Raw genomic sequence first — 15,700 nt, forward strand, 5'->3', positions numbered from 1 at the left:
CCACCCTCTGTCTGTTGCCTACTGATGCTATGCTCTACAAACTGGGCTGGACTTTCTCCCAATATTTTCAATTGGGAGGGTCCTTACCTACTGCATACTCTCAGCCTATCACAATCCACATGGGAAAGTGAACTTCTAGGACTTGCCCCAAATTCAAGTTCATCTGGCTTCACTGATTTTCAGGGTACTGCTGGCCACATCCCATATATAGCATCTTTATTAAACATACCATTAATAGTAAGCTATGCTTCCCTTATATGTAACTAAATGTGGGAATGAGTTCCTCCCACACATGCCACTTAGGGCTAAGCTCTACTGAGCAACAATGTCAATAACTTTACTACCTTAAAAAGCTTATCAAAACAAATAAAGAGTTGGACCAATGGGCAGAATTTGCAGGTCTATTATTATGGCTCTTTTCCCCAGTACATCATACAAAAGAGGTTTTTCAATCCATTATTGGATTCCTACATATGACACAGTGTCCCATCATTTATTTGTTCATAAATGAAGGCTAACCGCTGATGGATGGCCCCAGTAACATTTTTTATGCCTGTTGGTAGAGGTCAGAACAGCCAAGAAAGAACATTGTCCAATTATATGTTCAGCAGGGTCATTAGTTGTAAAAGCATTCCTATTAGTCTTCAAAGCCTGGCAGTTTCAGCATGTCCAGGCCTTCATGTAGCGCAGTAGCCCATGTTCTCAGACAAGTGGCTGAATGGAATGGAACAGAAGCTTTGCATGCCCAGATGGCCTCATTCTAGCCAATCACATAGCAGCAACAAGAAGCCGATTCATCCAAATAATGGTTAAGATGAAAAAGCTCAGAAGCCTGGAGGACAGGAGAGGTTTGGCAGACCTGGTCTTAGGTTTCAGATCTCTGATGGGCTACTGACAGAGTGGAAAGTCGGTATATTCCCAGAGGGTTTGGAAGAGGAGCAGGTAAAAATAAGGACATTATTTATACCATTTACATTAAGAGTTTGCTGCAAGTATTACCAGTATTATTATTGAGTTCTTCCTATATGTCAGACCCCATTGTCAGTGCTCTTCCTGTATTGTTTAGTTCTCCTGACAACTTAATGAGGTAGGTGTTGTTACATCCTCAATATACTGTTGAGATCACTGAAGCACAGAAAGTACAAGTGACCTGCCTATGGCCATTTTGCTAATAAATGGAAAGGCTCTGGTTATAATCCAGAAAGATTATATCTAGAGCCAGTTTTCTTGGACATTTACACCCTTCCCATGAGTAGAAGCTCCAGAAAGACAGATTTTGGTTCAAAATAAGGAAAAACTATCTCAGTTCTGTCCTGAGATATAACTGGTGGCCTAAAGAGGTAGGGAGCTATCTATCTGTCAGTAGAGGTATCAGACTAAAAGGACCACTTGGGAGGCAGGAGTATTTTAGAGGTGTTTAAACATCAGAAAGAGGAATAAACTAGATGACTTTTAAGATCCCCACAAGCCCTGAAATTCCCTAGTTCTACTTTTGTCTTACAGTAATATGATGTTCGAAGTGGCAGTGGTGACTAGAAGTGGGGTTGAGCAGTGGCAAATGTTATTATGAGTGGGCTGAGTAAATGGGTTGTGAGAGAAAACTGAGTTTTAAATTTTACTTTAAAGTCGATAGGTGGGTCATGCTCCAAAATTCTAGAATCAAAAAGTTGAAACACATTTGTAGATTCAAAGTTCACCACAAGAAGATATAAAAGCAGAAATGCTTTAAAACTGGTTGACACCGGTAGGGTATATGGAAATGGGACTTTTACCTTTTATGTTTACTTTCTGAATAACTTAAAATATCATTCTACTAATGTTATTAAAAGTAAAAATTAAAAAGTATATGTATCTTCAAAAAGAAAAAAAAATGAGCTGTGTCTTGATTTAGAGTATGGCTCCTCAAACGACAGGAGAATACAGCTTCTGAGCTGAACTGCCTCTTCGCACCACCTTGTGTCAGCTTCCCTGGCCATATCCACTGGCAGGTGACTCACAGAAACATCCTCACACCTCCACTCAACAGCTGTAGTGCCAAGCCTTCCTGCTCCACTAGGCAGCTCCATCAATCAAATTTGATGTACTGTTCTGAGTGGCTTCAGGGTGGTAAAAGCATGTTATCCTGGTTATAGAATCATGGAAGATCCTTAGACTGGTAAAGGGGATAGGGCCTTCAGAAACCACCTGGTCCAAATCCTTGAAATGAGGCACTGAGGCCCAAAAGAGGGAAGGTCTCTGCCTGACATCCCCCAGGGAATCAGCAGCAAAGCTCTCCCTTCAACTCAGATCTTTGACTTCCTAGCCAATGCTCCTGCTACCTTCATTGCACTCTTTCTGCTTGATGACCTCTCAGATGTTTCATCTCTCCAATCCAGGAGCCCTACAATTTCCTATTGCTTCCGAAAATGCCTCCTGCCCAACAGGCACAAACTGGTTTTTGATATAGCAACAAGGCATATTTTTAATACAGAAGGGCCTCAAAATGTTAGAAAACTATTTGCCCATAGCTCCCTATTCATATGCCTCTCCTGCCTTCTTAGCATCACCTGCCTACCTTCAGGCTCCTTTAAGGCAAAAGTGAGCTTATGACTTAGATCTCACTGGATCTGAATTCCAATTTTAATCAAGGAAGAGGAAAGGGGGAGGATGGTTGGGTAACTTAAGGACTGATACCCTCAGCTGGCCAATACAGCCCACCATGCTGAGGGAGTGCCATCTGCAATGGTGGGGTTTGGTTTCTTGCTTAAGTCAATGGTATCCTCTGCTTCATCCCTATCCTCTGGCGGGATGGAGAATGTCTCTAAAAGGCAAAGATATATGTACATATTTAGATCAGGGGATTTCAGACTCCCTAGATGGCTAGATCTCTGACAGCAATGGTACACATAAGGCCTGAGCCCTCAGACCCTTTGCCCTGTATCTCATACCCTAGAGATGGGCAACCAAACTTCAAGTTCCCCAGCAATGACTACCCTGTGTCAACTTGAGGGACCAAATACATTTCTGGAACAGAGCTAAAGCAGGCCATGTCTTCTGTCATTCAATACGAAGACATCTCAAATGAAAGCTCTTCAAAAAGACTCGATTCTGAAAAGTAAAAAAAGAGACCCACCCACTTATAAGTATTGTTTCTCTAGTGACCCTCTAATATAGAGAACAACAGGCCTTGGAAGAGGCCTCTCAAGATGCCAGATACCCTTAGTACTTGTCTAGACCACTCTAGGAAGTTGGCTGTTGCTAAGCGCTAGATTAGTCATGTTTGTTCAGGACTTAGTAAATACTGGTGAGAATATATTAATAGCACTAGAGCACTAGTAATAAGAAGCCATGTGGAAAAATATATAAGCAGTTTCACTCTTACTCGTAATAACTATACTGATGAAATAAATAAATAAATATACACACACACATGCGCGCGCGCACACACACACACACACACACACAAGTATAATGATTTTCCAAAAATTTTGTACTTTACAAAGAGCCACAGAAATAGACCTCACCTCCAGGTACTCGTGATGATCCTACTCTCTTCAAGTCATCATAGCACCAAGGCAGTATATACATGATGCTAGGAAGGCCTAAGATGATCCCCAAATGAACCGGGGAATGGGGGGTTGATTATGCAGAGAAAAATAGGTGGCAGGCCCAAGATCATAGCCTCAACTCAGCCAGCCAACCAGGTTACAAATCCATTCTATGGGTCAACAATAGCCTCGGAAAGCCCCAAAGCCAAGAAAACAATTCAGAGTGTCTCCTAATGGTGCCAACTCTTAAATACCATCTTCCTTTTGCAAAAAGCAACATGTTTCAAGAAACTGGCTCAGACTACAGCGTAAGGGCTAGTAGCTGGAAATAACAGAGTCGTTCAAGCTTGGTTTACAGATGCTGGACAGGTTCTCAAAAGCCCAGGGTGATTTTAGCTCTGGTCCTGCCTGGAGGCTGAGGGATAGGCTCTATGACTCTCAAGATTACTTTCAACTTGGGATTTTTAAGAGGGTAACCTGTGCTACCTAAATCTGGAGGAATCATCTGGGTGACATAACAGTTACATTTAAGGTTCTCTCTGAGCTGAAGAAGGCTTCATATTAAAAGAAAAAATACCCTTCCAATTAGCCAAATGATATACTAGATGATGTAATCCAAAGAATGTACATAGTGAGAAGCCATTAAGATGGATTATGTGAATGCAAATGAGTTCTAATAATGCCATTTGAAATTCCAGTACAGGGGAGAGAAATTGCCAAAATCCAGAAAGAAAGACCCTCCCTGCTAATGTCAGCCTAAACTCACAACCTATATTGTGTCACCTCTAGGGCCACAAGCAAGACCTTCTACATAAATGATACAAATGTTTAAGACTAGAGATTTATGAACACTTTGAAGCTTAAATGGCTAAACAAGGGTTGGTATATTGAAACTGCTCTCAAGAAAGCAAAACACTATTGCCTTTAGTCTGGAATGAAAGGTAAGTCCTCAAGTGTTAACAGTCTTGTTAGCAGCCCAATTGCCCTTTCCTGATTGTGCTATAGGCCAGAAAGCAGAGGATAAAGATTCAGAAGGGGACAACATCACTAAAAGTGATAGAACAGGGCACACAAAGAATCAGTTCTTCCAGTGAAACAACCTTCAACTGGCAACGAATGACAGAACCCATCGTTTTGGAACTCTAGACTCTATTCCAAAACTTGCAGCAACTTACAGGGGACTATGTAATGCAGAAAAGGGCAGCAAAGATTTGGTAAGAGAGCATTGAAGCACTTTTGCTTATCCTCCTACCATCCCACATCCTCCAGTGTCTGAGGAGAGAGTGGCCCACATTCCTGGTGTGGCTTGCTGTGCCAGGGGGATAATGATCTTGTCCTTTATGATATTGTGGTTGTACATTTTGATCTATTTTACACTAAGGGACTAGCACAGAGGTTGACCCCTGGCTGGAGAGGCTTTCCAGGCTGTGGCTGCCACAGCTGAAAGATTTCAAGACATATACTGCTCATGCTCACTTGGGACAAGGGACTGTGAACAGGACAAATACCAAAGAGATCCAATAGCACAGAAAGGAGGAAGCTAAAAAGGAAGTTTCTTTGGGGAATAAGGATTCATAACGGCTGCCATGCATACCAGGGAAATCACACTATAACACGCATGCCCAGGACCAGATGCATGCTCAGAAAAAAAACCTCAGAGGACCATAGGCTTGTATTTCTGGAAGATTTGTGGTCTCCATACAAACAGGAGGAGAAGGCTGAGATAGAAGAGTTGGCGACCTGGCACAGTCTGAAGTGAGTACTCCAGCTCTGAGTCAAGCTGCAAAAAGCAGGAAAATAGAACTGCTTTTTCTTCTTGACTCCAGGTGTTTAAGGAAATCTGTCAGGTTATTGGCTGACCAATGAGATAAAATGTTTGAACAGAGACTTCAAAGCGACCATATATGACAAGAATACAGTCTTGTAAAAATAGTTGGAAAAAGTCACTAAACAAATGTACAACCGCAGCCCTCAACAATCAACAGTAGCAAACCCTGGGGAAAGAAGAGAATCTGATTTCCAGAGTTACCACATTATAATATTGAAAATGCCAAGTTTTCAACAAAAAATTACAAGGCCTACAAAGAAACAGGAACATAAGACCTATTCACAGGAAAAAAATAATTTGGCAGAAAACATACCAAAGGAAGCCAAGACATTAAACTTACTAGACAAAGACCATCTAGAAAAATTGTCTTAAGATTCAGGAGGCCTGGGTTCAAGTCCTGGCTTTGCCACTAATTCCCTACATGAGAAAGCAAGTCATTTCCATTTTCTGGGCTCATGTTTCCTTAGTATTTATACAGTATAGAGGTACGCTGACCAATGGCCACAAGCTGGGTCTTTGGGAGATAATTTAGCCTACAGACATATGGTGTTTGACTTTCACTGTGCTTCTTTAAAAATGTGAATTACTGGTTAATATTTTTTTCAAAGGGGTTTTACATAAAAATCCAATTCCTGGCTTTTCTTGAAATACTAGAAGATCGGGCCCCTCTGGGCTTTCCTCTCCACTATGTCCCATTTTAACGATGAGAACCATCCAAGTCACTTCTGCTGTCTTTAGATGGGGCATGGATTTCCCAGTTGGACACAGGCACCCACTTATCCCTTGTCTCAATTTGTTTCACTCACTTAATTGGCCCCTGTAAGCATTTAAGTTGGCCACTCTTGGCTAAGATGGTTCTTTCCAATTCTAAATCTACAGTGAGTCAAGTGTTTCACAAAGGTGAAAAGCTTTTCCCAAGTATCTTTTTTTGCAGCCAAAAAGAGACTATATATATATAAAAGCCAGGTCATACTCTGTAACAATGAGCTTTCCTTTGAAATGGAGAAGTTGGGTTTCCATGATATCTAGTCTGTAGAAAGGAAAGAAATGACGGTAATGATTGGCTTAGGTCATCCTTTCATCTCCCTACTTCCAAACAGGCCAGAAACCAGAGAAACAAATAATTTGAAAGAATAAAGTATATATCCAGCTCCTGATGACACGTAAGCAAGCTCTTTACTTTCTGTCCAAACCTATGCCTTGTCACACAGGCCTCACCTCCAATCAATAACAAGTTGTCATGTGGCCTGTCCACAATCTACCCTTAGGAAGGCAGCAAGCCTCCTCAGGTCATGGTCCAAAGCCAGAAAGCTTCCTTTTATGCACAGTAACAAAGGAAAAGAGCCTGAAAAAGTTGGGTTTGCTACTTAGAGACACAATCATATCCTAGCAGTCTACCCTTAGCTCCTAGTGGGGAAACCAGCCCAGGAAAACAGCTGAAGATGTCAATAACTAGACATGAGGATTGATGTTGAGCAAGTTTAATTCATTTAACCTTACCAACTACTGGGAAGGTATATCAGCTCCTACACTGCTCTTGTGAAGCCATGTTCCCAATACAAAAAGGAAAGAACCTGAGAACACACACACACACACACACACACACACACACACACAAGAATGAAATTCTGAACAACAGAGGAGGCAGATGTGACTAGGTCGAAGACACATATACCTGCTAAGTTCCTGTACAGTGGCCAAAATGGCATCATAATTCCTATTTACAAGTATCCAGCGTATCACAGGTAATAAAGCATTTTTACAAGCCCCAACTGTTTCCATTTCACAAGGAAGAAAACTGATATTTGAAGATGCATAGGAAGCTGCTCAAGTTGCATTTCTAATAATAGAACTGAGGCAATAATCTGGGTTTCCCAGACTGCAGGTTGGGTTTTAATGTGTAACAGGTAGGGCTAACTTGAACAGAACCACACTAAGCACTCTTGATTATCCATCCTAGGGCTCAAATGTCAGCAGTGAGACTCCAAGGTAGGGAATGAAGATACCCCACTTTGTGAGTCACCAATTTGGTCAAATCATCTTATTTAACTAGCCTGGAGCCTGGGTGTTACTGTTTTTATTTGTTTGTTTGAGTTCTTGTTGTTTTTTGTTTTTTATTCTACTGAGGTGATTTTGTGGTATAGCCAGGGTTGAGAACCACTCAGGCTAGACTCTATACCAAGTGGCTGCTGGGGCTGTATTACTGTAGGAACACTCCTCCTGGCCTTGGATTTAGGAGCATTAATGCCTGCTCATTGACAATCGGAAGTCTAGTTCTGTCTTTTGGTTCCCTGAGCCATCCTGGCTTGCTCAATCATTTCCCCTCATCCTTGGATTTACTATTTCTTATAAAAGTAGCATTTCCCTGAAAATGAAATGCATTTGGATTTAGGTGACATCATCATTGGGTACAGTTTAATCCTTCTTTTAAAGAGTGAGGTCTGTAAGCACAAGACACCCCAGCTACATGCGTACAGACTCTCACATTAGTCCTGAAGGTCTGACTACCCCTGGGACTGATTCATCAACCAGCAAAGATGAGCTGGGAAACAGATGGCATTTTCAGACTCTGACAGAAGAGAAGAAAAAATTGAATATTTCTTTAGGAGATTTTCATGTTAGAAGGGTATGACAGGTCACTTTTTCCATTCCTTCGCTTCTAGGCAATGCCCTCACCTAAACTGTCCCAACCAGGTAACAATGCTTTCTGGAGTTTTAGCCTTGAGGAAGGAGGTCTCTATCAACCTCGAGGAGAGCCTGGATACATGGACCTTCTTGGAGCTAATAAGGTAGTAGTAATTATTATAATTATGATGATAATCATAAAATAAGTTACCATTTGCTAAGTTCCTAACATCTATCTAGCAGTGTGCTACATATCTTACTGGCATATATGATCCAATTCCTTATAAAAAGTTGGTTATCCCTATTTTTTGGATGAGGAAATCAGAGCTCAGGGAACTTAAAAATCTTACCAAAAGCTATAGAGCTAGAAGGTAGTAAAAGTGTATCTCAAGTTTTCTAACTCCAAATGCCCTCCTCCTTCCTTTATGTCACATTGCCATAATTCTAATCTTGAGGCCCTTCAACCTCTAGGAGCCCTCGCTAGCCCTTTGACCTTTTTGTTTGGGGTCTAGAAGACTTCAACCTAATTTTACAGGAGAAAGTAACAAAATATGATAGGCTGTAGTAAGGATGGTACAACATACCCTCATGTGGCTTCAGTACTTGTCTTGCCACAAAGCAGTTTTCACATGTTTTACCTCATTCACTGTGACATCCTCTGGCATTAAAGAACTGTCAAGACCATTGTGCAGATGAGAAAAATCAAAGCTCAAAATAGTCAAATAACTGATTCCAGCTCACAATTCCAAGAAAGAATAAGAGCTGAGAAACCTAACCAATGTTCTTCCCCCACAAACAACACTGTGAGGTCATGAGCACATTGGGATCACTTCCTTTAGAGTGACTCAGAAAAAGCAAAAACTGCTGAGAGTTTCCTCCCAAGAGCCTCTCTGTTAAGGGCCAAGTTCTTCATGGTACCGTATCAAAGAGGCAAAAGGCTTACAAGACCTTGCATGCTGCTTTCTTCCCACCCCCAGCACATTGAGATCCCACCCACTTTTTTACTCTCAAAAAAAGTAAAATCTGGTATCAGTAAACTCTAGCCCCTGGGAGGCAGGGAGCTTACACTCTTACATTAACATCTGAATACAGTCCAGTGACAATACACAGGGGTATGAGAAGCAAAGAAGGAGAGGAGAAAGAACAGATGAGACAGAGGAGATGGGAAGAAACTACAAGAAGAAAGGATAAAAAAAAGATGAGAAAAAGAAAGCAGAAAAAAAGAGAGATAAGAAAGACAAAAGTTCACAGCAATATAGGGTTAAAAAGTTATTGAAAAACCCATGAGGCCAACCTCAAAAGAGGAAACCAAGACCAACACAAGGTAAGTGATTAGTACAAAGGTGGGAGGTGAGGATGTTAAACAAGAGACAAAGGAAAACTCTAAAAATTAAAAGGGCACAGATTAAAGGAAGTCCAGGTTCTCAGTATGAAACATTTTTTAAAAAGGAAAAAAATATGAGAAAGCCACCAGGAGAGAAATGAACAGGAGAACAGAGGCTGGTGAAGGGGAAGCCAGGTACAGGCAGCAAAGGAAAGAGTAGAGGAGAGTGAAGACTGACACTCACCCTCACAAAGCTGGCAGGAAACCATCCCTCCTCATCGTCGATCTGGCCCCACCACCAATCCTTGTTGGAAGCATCCAAGACTTTGATGACGTCGCCAGCCTTAAATGCCAACTCCCGGTTGGCCATGGTGACGTGATCCCATACTGCCTCAGCACTAACGATGGAATCTCCAGTGATCAGCTTAGGAGACAAAATGAGAATGTGTTCAGTCCACATAGCTACCTTGTTTACCCCTTCCCCCACCCACAGAGCTTTACTACTTATAGAATAACTCATATACTCAAGTGGTGACAGAGGTGAGAGGGAGGGCACTGGAACATGAGTTCCATTGGACCACAAGACAAACAATACTGCCAACTCTCTGTTAGCCAGTGCATGGAATGACTCAGAATATGAATACGTACTACATATGCCTCATGCTTTTTATCCCTACTCATGAACTCCTGCTACAGAGAACAAAGAAAGCTCCAGTCCATCTGTACTTGGTGCTTCAAGGCAGCTCTTGGTCTGGAATGGGTGGAGAGGCTAAAATCAACGGCTAAAGTGAGATTCAAGCTTATTTGCTTTCAATTCCCGGTGTACCTGCCCTTTCTTCCTCCTCCCTAGAACTGACCAATTGAGAGTTGGTGGTACATTATTTAACCCCACCATACCCCTCCCCCTGGGGTAACAGACCATAACATTCCTCACACATAATGGACCCCAGTCCTGCAGCTTCCTGCTGTCACTCACACATGATGCCATCCAGAGAGGTCATGGGTAGAAAAGAATGTGGCTTTCTGTGATGTTTGCACCCAAGAAACTCAGCTTTAACACAGATTCTCTCAGCAATTTGTATAACCATCTTGGGAGATACAGTAGGGGGAGAGGTCTGGGCTGACTTCTGCATTTCATGGATGGCAAAACTGAACAAGGAAGTGAACAGATGAGCTAGAGATCACCCAGCAATAAAGGACCTGTGCATGGAATGGACCCTAACCCTGCTCACTAGACTTCATGGCCAGCAGGACTGGGCGCCATATAAGAGCAGGCAGACATCTATCCCACTGCCATACGAGCAAACACACATTTATGAAACTCATCTAAGCACATTGACAGGGATGGGGTGAGGGGGTAGTCTGCCTCTCTCTCTACCATCCTGACCACTGTGTTATTTGTTGTTTTTCCCTGAACTGTTCCAGCTAGTATGGGCCATCCATCTTCTCAGCATTTGCGGTAATAGATTCCAGAATAGAGAACACATGGCCTGTCAGGCAAAGAGACTCAAGCACTCTCTTTCCAGCACTGAATTTCTGAACAAGTCCTCTAGAAGTCAGCTCTTCCAGCAGCCTACTTTCCTCAAGGCAATAATGGCTCCATAAGACCAAAACTAGAACAAACTTCAAGAAAACAGAGATAGTCTATGGCATATACATCCTCTCTCATATATCTGCCCTCCAACATGCTAGCCACAGAATAACCCTAGGGTCTCAAAATAAATGCACAATGCATATGAACACATATATATGAACACACACACACACTGATATTTGACTTAAGTTAACATGTTCTGTTCAGATCCTGCCTGATGTATCTGCCATGGCTCAGGATTCGTCTTTGTGCCTTCCATGGAAGGTAAGGCATAAGGAGAGCTCTTCATGATGGATACAGAAGCAATTTCCAGCAGGACCTTTTACAAAACCACCTTTCAAATACCTCATGCTTTACTCCTTGCAAAGTGTTTTCACATCTACATCACTTGATCCTTATGGAATAAACTGGGCCTCACTATTACCATCCATTCATCAATTCATTCACTCATTTATATTTATTTTTTAAGACAGAATCTTGCTCTGTTGCCCAGGCTGGAGTGCAGTGGCACAATCTTGGCTCACTGCAACCTCCACCTCCTGGGTTCAAGCGACTCTAGGGCCTCAGCCTCCCATGTAGCTGGGACTAGAGGCATATGCCACCACTCCTAGCTAATTTTTGTACTTTTATTAAAGTTGGGGGTTTCTCCATGTTGGCCAGGTTGGTCTCAAACTCCTGACCTCAAGTGACCCACCTGCCTCAGACTCCCAAAGGGCTGGGATTACAGGTGTGAGGACTGTGCCTGGCCAATTACCTATATTTCAAAGATGAGGAAGCAAAGGCTCAGAAAGGTGACCTGGTCCTTCAGCCAATAAGACAAGTAATACATTATGAAGCTGGGTCTTCTAATTTTGTGTGCTCTTATGCTTATCAAACTGTACTACCAATGTCTTCTCATTATCTATACTGAACTCCATCTATGATATCATAAGCCAGTTGGCTCCTATTCTTAAAGAACCCTAAAGAGGGAGATTTAGACAGCCACTGTTAATCATAGGTGCCCCTGACACTGAGGACATCCATTTTTATGTTGAACTTGCTTTCTTCCAATTGTACTAAAAATCATTTCTCCTTGTTTTGGTCTCAGTGAAGAAAAAGAATAGCTGGTCATTGGCCTACTAAAGTACATTTTCATAGAGAAGTCTCCCTTCTCCTGGAAAAGATGGGTCCCAAGTGGGCATTGTTAGAACTCAATAAGCACATACAACCCCAACCCAGAGCAACATTAAGACCTGTGGTTTGAAGCTATATCCATAGCTTTTCATCAAGGGTCAGAGTATCTCAGCATCAATTACCAACCTTCTGCTCAGGACACTATCTGTGGTACTCTCTGAGATTCCCCTAGGCCCAGGTCAGGCTGATTTCACTGTCTATACTTTTTGACTTTGCAGTCTTCTTTTTAGGAACTCCATGCTTGGCTTTTCTCAGAAGCAGTTAGCTGACGTTTGTCCCCCATTTAGTCCAGCTGTTATACCTGGGCCCTCAGGTCACAGGGCTCACCTATATCCTGGACAAAGCCAATCCAGGACCCGGTGGTCACAAAAACAACTAACCAACTTGCAAGCCTGTTGTCAGGGCCTACTTAGAATCAATGACTGTCAGAATTGAACAGAATTTTAAAGATCATCACCTTTATGCCCTTATTATATAGATCAGGTTTAAACCTGATTGTTACTTGTGTTAAAAAAAAGTAACTTGCCTACAGTCATCAGATGGTCAGCCTCCTAGACCAGTGATTTTTTTTCTAACATAATACCATAGAGAGAAGATAGATAGAAAAAATAATCTGAACTTAAGACCTTGTTCTACTACTAGCTAAAGGTGTAATAATAATTGGGATGTTAGCTAATACAGAGCACTTATTATATGTCAGGCACTATTCCAAACACGTTATATAAATTAACTTATTTAAGCCTCACAGCAGTCCTTTAAGAAAAAACTATTATTATTCCTATCTTACAGATGAGGAAGCTGAAGCTCAAAAAGTTAAATAATTTGCCCAAGTTCACACAGCCAACAACTACTGATGCCATTATTCCAATATAGGAACAGTCTGACTCTAGAGACTCTGCTCTTAACTTATAAACTATGTTGCCTCTGGATCTCAGTTCGTTCACCTATAAAATGGGGATAATTCTACTCTATCATCTGCTTTGTAAGCTATACACACTGAACTGAGAGCTGACACATATGTGCAAGGAGGTGACAGGAATGCTAATCCAGAAGGGGCTAATAGCTGTGTGGGGCTCCTCTGTTCTCTCCTCACAAACACAAGCAGGAGCAAAGGGATGTTCCTCCCTCATCTTCTGAGTTGTTTTTAAAATGTTAACTAAACTTAACCTGGAAATTGGTTCCAAATCTTCCATTTGTGTACAGAATTAACTTTTACCTTGCTACAATTTTTTTTCATTTAAATGTACTTTGCTCTGCTCATGCATCTTCCATCCAACATTCATTCACTGAGCATGTGCAGGGATCTGCTCACTGTGATTCACCTTTAGTTCTTATCTGAAGAACAAAGGGTTTCCAGGTACAAACAATGCATGTCTTTCCAGCAGAATGCAAAGGTGATTATGGGCAGGCAAACCTATCTTCAATTCTGGGCTTTACTACTTTAGAAAGTAGCAATGACAATAGGAGGCAAAAAATAGAAGAGGAGTCAGAGACAAACTGAAATGTAATTATCAGCATGTAATTAGGACATCTAGGAGTACAATTTCACAAAAGCCAAAGACAAGTTTCTAACTATACAACCTTGGGCCTCAGTTTTTTCATCTACAAAATGGGGTAATAATGCTTGCCTCATGGGCAGAGTTATAGAGAGGGTGAACTGAGATGTTGGATGTACAGTACCTGGCATGTTCTGGCCTAGTACAAGACTTCAGAGAAAGGAGGGATTATACAGGGGTATTGGGCTCTAGAAAGGTTTTGGGTGGCAATGAAGATAGCCCTTAAAGAATGGATGGGATTGTGCCAGATGGAATGGGAGGGGCACTTGAGGCAGAGAAATTAGATTAAGCAAAGTCTCAGAGACAAAAACTCTGGGAAATATGATGGTAAACAAGTAGTAGAGTTTAGTGAGGGTAGGATTGGGAAAGGGGAGTGTTGGAAGTGATGGCTAAAAAGGTGAGCAAAATCATGTTTGGAGGACCTTGAATCTAGTTTGAAGAAAAGAAGGTCAAAGTTGACTTTGGGGTACAAACGTCAATTAAAGCATAAGGGTAAGTTAGGAGGAAATGTTGGCTTGGCTTCGCAAAGAGATGACAAATTTTCTCTTTAACCTGTTAAATATGGGGGGCCAGCAGGACATGCAGATGGGTGTAATACTCGAGCAATTAGGGTATATAGATATACAGGTTTAGGAATCCATGGCCCAGAAGAAATTGTGAAAATCAAAGACTTTGCCCTAGAAAAATGTGCTAAGAAGGCCAGAAATCTTGGGAAAATGCAATTTATGCTTAAAGATGGAATGTGAGGTAAGGAACAGAAAAAGAGCTACATAAAAAAAAACTAAATGATGCTGTTAGCACATCATTAGGATACCAAGGAGTATAATCCCTCAAAAGTCAAAAGACAAGAGTTTAAAGCAGCAAGAGCTCATCAATATTACCAAATGGTACAGAGCTATAAAAGAAAACCAAGAAAAGGCAATTTGGGAGTAGCTATAGCAGGGATTATATTCTCTATTCCCAAACTGGTTTATATTCCCCTCCCCGCCAAAATCCAACTGTTACTATCCTTCATCTTGCAAGCCTATTATGAAGCCAGAAGATGGAGCAGTATTATTCTAGCAAGGTACTCAAAGAGTTCTAAGCCTTAAGACAGCAGTACTGTGGCTTCTAAGAAAATAATTCCCAATCCCCAGGACATTTCAGAGGAAGCACTAAATACAGGGTGGCTCTTGCTCAGACTTACAAGTGAGTGGGACACACAGTGTTTCCCACTCCCACATCAAAGAAACTTTTTGACATAAATAAGAGAATGGGGAGGGTTAGAGTCCTGCATTATGTTTAAAGATGGAATAGGATATTATTTCTTTGTATCCAGATTTCCAAAGACAATCCTAATATCAAATAATCTATCTCATTGACCCCCAAAGTAGATATATCTGTTATCAGCTGTTACCATGTGCCTTGATTTTTAACCTGGAAATATGATTGCTATACCCTGGAGGCACAGGGAGTCCAAGCTCTAAGGCTGGTCTCTGTGAACAAAAAAGGCATGTGTGTGCAGTGAACTTGGGGTGGCCAGTGGACCCTTTCAGTGGGAACAAAAGAAGGAATGGAAAAGATACAAGGAAAGTAAAAGAGGAAGAAAGGGAAGGAGGAAGCAAGAGCAGCTTACATTTGTAAAAAACACATGCCGCAAATTAGATAAAGGACTTTCTTTGGTGATTTCAATCTCTATAATTCTCCACGGTAAGCATTAACATCTCCATTTTTACTGAAGATACCTTGTGAGATAAAACAAGTAGCCCACAGTCACCCAATCAGTAGGTGGTGGAACAGATTTCAATCTTCAGTTGGCCTTATCCTACAGCTTTGCTATTTGCCAGTCCCCCATGGTACCTGTTAAATGCAGGGAGGGGGACCAGCTCACCCTGTGAATGACCTACAGCAGTGATTCTCAATTCCTCAGAGGACTTGTTAAAACACAGGTTGCTGGGCTGCATAGGTCTTGAGTCTTGATTTGGTAGGCCTGAAGTGTTGCTTGAGAACCTGCATTTCAAACAGATCCCGAGGTGATACCAATGCTGCTGGCCTGGGAATCACATCTGGAGAACCACTACCCTCATGGACTTT

General features: G+C 41.7%; 2 protein-coding genes across 44 annotated transcripts in view; both read right to left on the minus strand.

Moving 5' to 3' along the window:
* ARHGEF9 (Cdc42 guanine nucleotide exchange factor 9) overlaps nucleotides 1-15,700 on the minus strand; it is a 438,487-nt gene that overhangs the window by 97,553 nt on the left and 325,234 nt on the right. For 28 of the 40 annotated variants that reach the window (XM_078362637.1, XM_078362636.1, XM_078362635.1 and 25 more), the window contains one exon: nucleotides 9,549-9,728. The exons of 9 other annotated variants lie outside the window; for them this stretch is intronic. In XM_078362637.1, coding sequence (XP_078218763.1) covers nucleotides 9,549-9,728 — 180 coding nt within the window. Of the gene's footprint in view, nucleotides 1-9,548; nucleotides 9,729-10,280; nucleotides 10,454-15,700 lie in introns of all 40 variants that reach the window. 3 more of the 40 variants (XM_078362640.1, XM_078362638.1, XM_078362639.1) reach the window with 1 other exon arrangement.
* The window catches only part of LOC144581008 (uncharacterized), a 119,870-nt gene that overhangs the window by 79,588 nt on the left and 24,582 nt on the right, over nucleotides 1-15,700 (minus strand). For 2 of the 4 annotated variants that reach the window (XM_078362668.1, XM_078362667.1), the window contains exon 2: nucleotides 9,549-9,728. The exons of the other annotated variants lie outside the window; for them this stretch is intronic. The gene's annotated coding sequence lies outside the window, so the exon portion shown is untranslated. The remainder of the gene's footprint in view (nucleotides 1-9,548; nucleotides 9,729-15,700) is intronic. 4 annotated transcript variants of the gene reach the window in all.

The sequence above is a fragment of the Callithrix jacchus genome, chromosome X (genome assembly GCF_049354715.1).
Source record: "Callithrix jacchus isolate 240 chromosome X, calJac240_pri, whole genome shotgun sequence".
NCBI lineage: Eukaryota > Metazoa > Chordata > Mammalia > Primates > Cebidae > Callithrix > Callithrix jacchus.